This window comes from Nematolebias whitei, chromosome 13 (genome assembly GCF_014905685.2).
Source record: "Nematolebias whitei isolate Nwh7 chromosome 13, NemWhi1, whole genome shotgun sequence".
Classification (NCBI taxonomy): Eukaryota; Metazoa; Chordata; class Actinopteri; order Cyprinodontiformes; family Rivulidae; genus Nematolebias; species Nematolebias whitei.
The window spans coordinates 29,101,413-29,103,231 of record NC_056510.1 but is presented as its reverse complement, the minus strand read 5'-3'; the positions used below and the strand labels follow the sequence as shown (position 1 = coordinate 29,103,231).

General features: G+C 32.9%; 1 protein-coding gene across 1 annotated transcript in view; it reads left to right on the top strand.

Moving 5' to 3' along the window:
* Positions 1-563, top strand: part of wu:fc50b12 (uncharacterized protein LOC103911624 homolog) — a 3,071-nt gene extending 2,508 nt beyond the window's left edge. The window contains exon 3 of the mRNA XM_037686679.1: positions 329-563. Within this exon, the coding sequence (XP_037542607.1) occupies positions 329-563 (235 nt within the window). The remainder of the gene's footprint in view (positions 1-328) is intronic.
* Positions 564-1,819: the final 1,256 nt, after the last annotated feature.

The window sequence follows — 1,819 nt, the reverse complement described above, 5'->3', positions numbered from 1 at the left end:
TGTGTGTGTGTGTGTATATATATATATATATGTGTGTGTGTGTGTGTATGTATGATGTATATATTTATTTATTTATACTGTGGTGACTCTTGAACAAGGAAGCTGAAAAAAAGAAAAGAAGTTTTGTGTTTTACATAATTTGCTAACAAACTACCAAATATACACACTTACTTGATTGCCAGCCTTTCATGATGGCTGACAATGACAATCAAGGTGGCCCCTTTATTTAACAATTTAACGCCTAAATGTAAGAATTTCTTTGTGTATTTATAAATGATGTTGATTTTCCACACACTCCATCACTTTAATAAACTGGATTTATCCACAGGTATGAGAAGTCATGGGACAAGCCAAATAAGACCAAATTGTTGCAAGATGGACTGGAGCGAGCAGGCAGGTGGGACCTGGCTGAGAAACTGCGCTGTCTCCATTGGGGTCATCAGAAGTTGAGTAAAAGAGTGGAGCTTCCTTCTGCATTCCCCTTCATCGTCACCGTCCATAAGACCATTCGAAACCAAGACGCTCTGAGCAGAATCAATGACTTGGGTCGCCGATTTACCTAAAAATAGACAAAAACCATTGATGCACTAATCAGTGTTTTTTCAGGCCAACAGCAATTTCTAATTTTTATAAGTTAAGTTGACGTATGCCAATTCTAATTTAATCTGATTTTGATTTGTCACTCAGAACTATAGCTAACTGAATACTAACTTTAGTTGTTGTTATTGTTAAAACTTCGGTGGAGTGTTTATATTCGCTGTCACTCTATTGTTACATTGTCTGTTTATTGTCACTGAATGTTAAAAATAAATTTAATAATATAAACCTGATTGAAAATTCATAACCTGTTATATTTTTACATACATTAAATCATAACAGTGCACTGTTTATCTCAAGGTAAACAATTTAATGTAGCCTAGACAGAGGGCACTATAGCCTAAATAATTATTCTCAAAGTTAAGGTCAGGACTTCACCATGTTTGTGGCCCTGAGATGACCTCCAAAAACTCTAACAAAGTTTAAAAATAAATATAACTAACAAGTTTTTACTATAATTGTTACAACAGATAAAATATGCTGGTGAAGATTCTCAGTCATCCTGGACATGATGTTAACAAATAAAGTCCAGTTGTTTTTGTATTGAACGTTATAGTAGAATATAATGAGTTTAAGCTATTTATATTCTCATTAGGCCCATATAAATATATAAAATATAAAATTAAAGAAATATAAATAAATAAATATAAAATGTAGCTCTGTTTGTTTATGTCATCTGTTGCAAGTCTTTCTTTTCTTTCCGTTCTTTTCTCTGTGCTGCTTTTACAAGTGATTGTATGTGTGTGTTTGTTCAAATAAAAAATAGAACAATATGCACTTAGACTTGTGTGTACAGTATTTCAAAAATATAAACCTAGTCCTTGCAGATATCCTTCTTTACAAACAGATGCAACCACTTGAGTCAAATTTTAAGTGAAAACTCTTTGTGTGCTAATATGTGTGTCAGAGAATGTGCAAAGCAAACAATGGTGAAGCAAAAACCATGCACTCATCCCACCACCCAAAAATAATGAGATGTAACTGTGCCCCACTCACCCCAAGACATAAGGTCAAATTACATTTCTAAGAACTAATGGCTCCTAAACATGCAATATTTCAGATTTAAGTACTGTAACCCACCTGTCTAAGTTGATTCGATAAATTAATAAATGTAAAAATGGTTATTGGTGTACAAAAAAAGGTTGAAGAAGATAGGCTGGGAACCACAGCTGAACAGCTATCTATTTATAATTTGTTTCATTTTATATCATATAAACTTTAT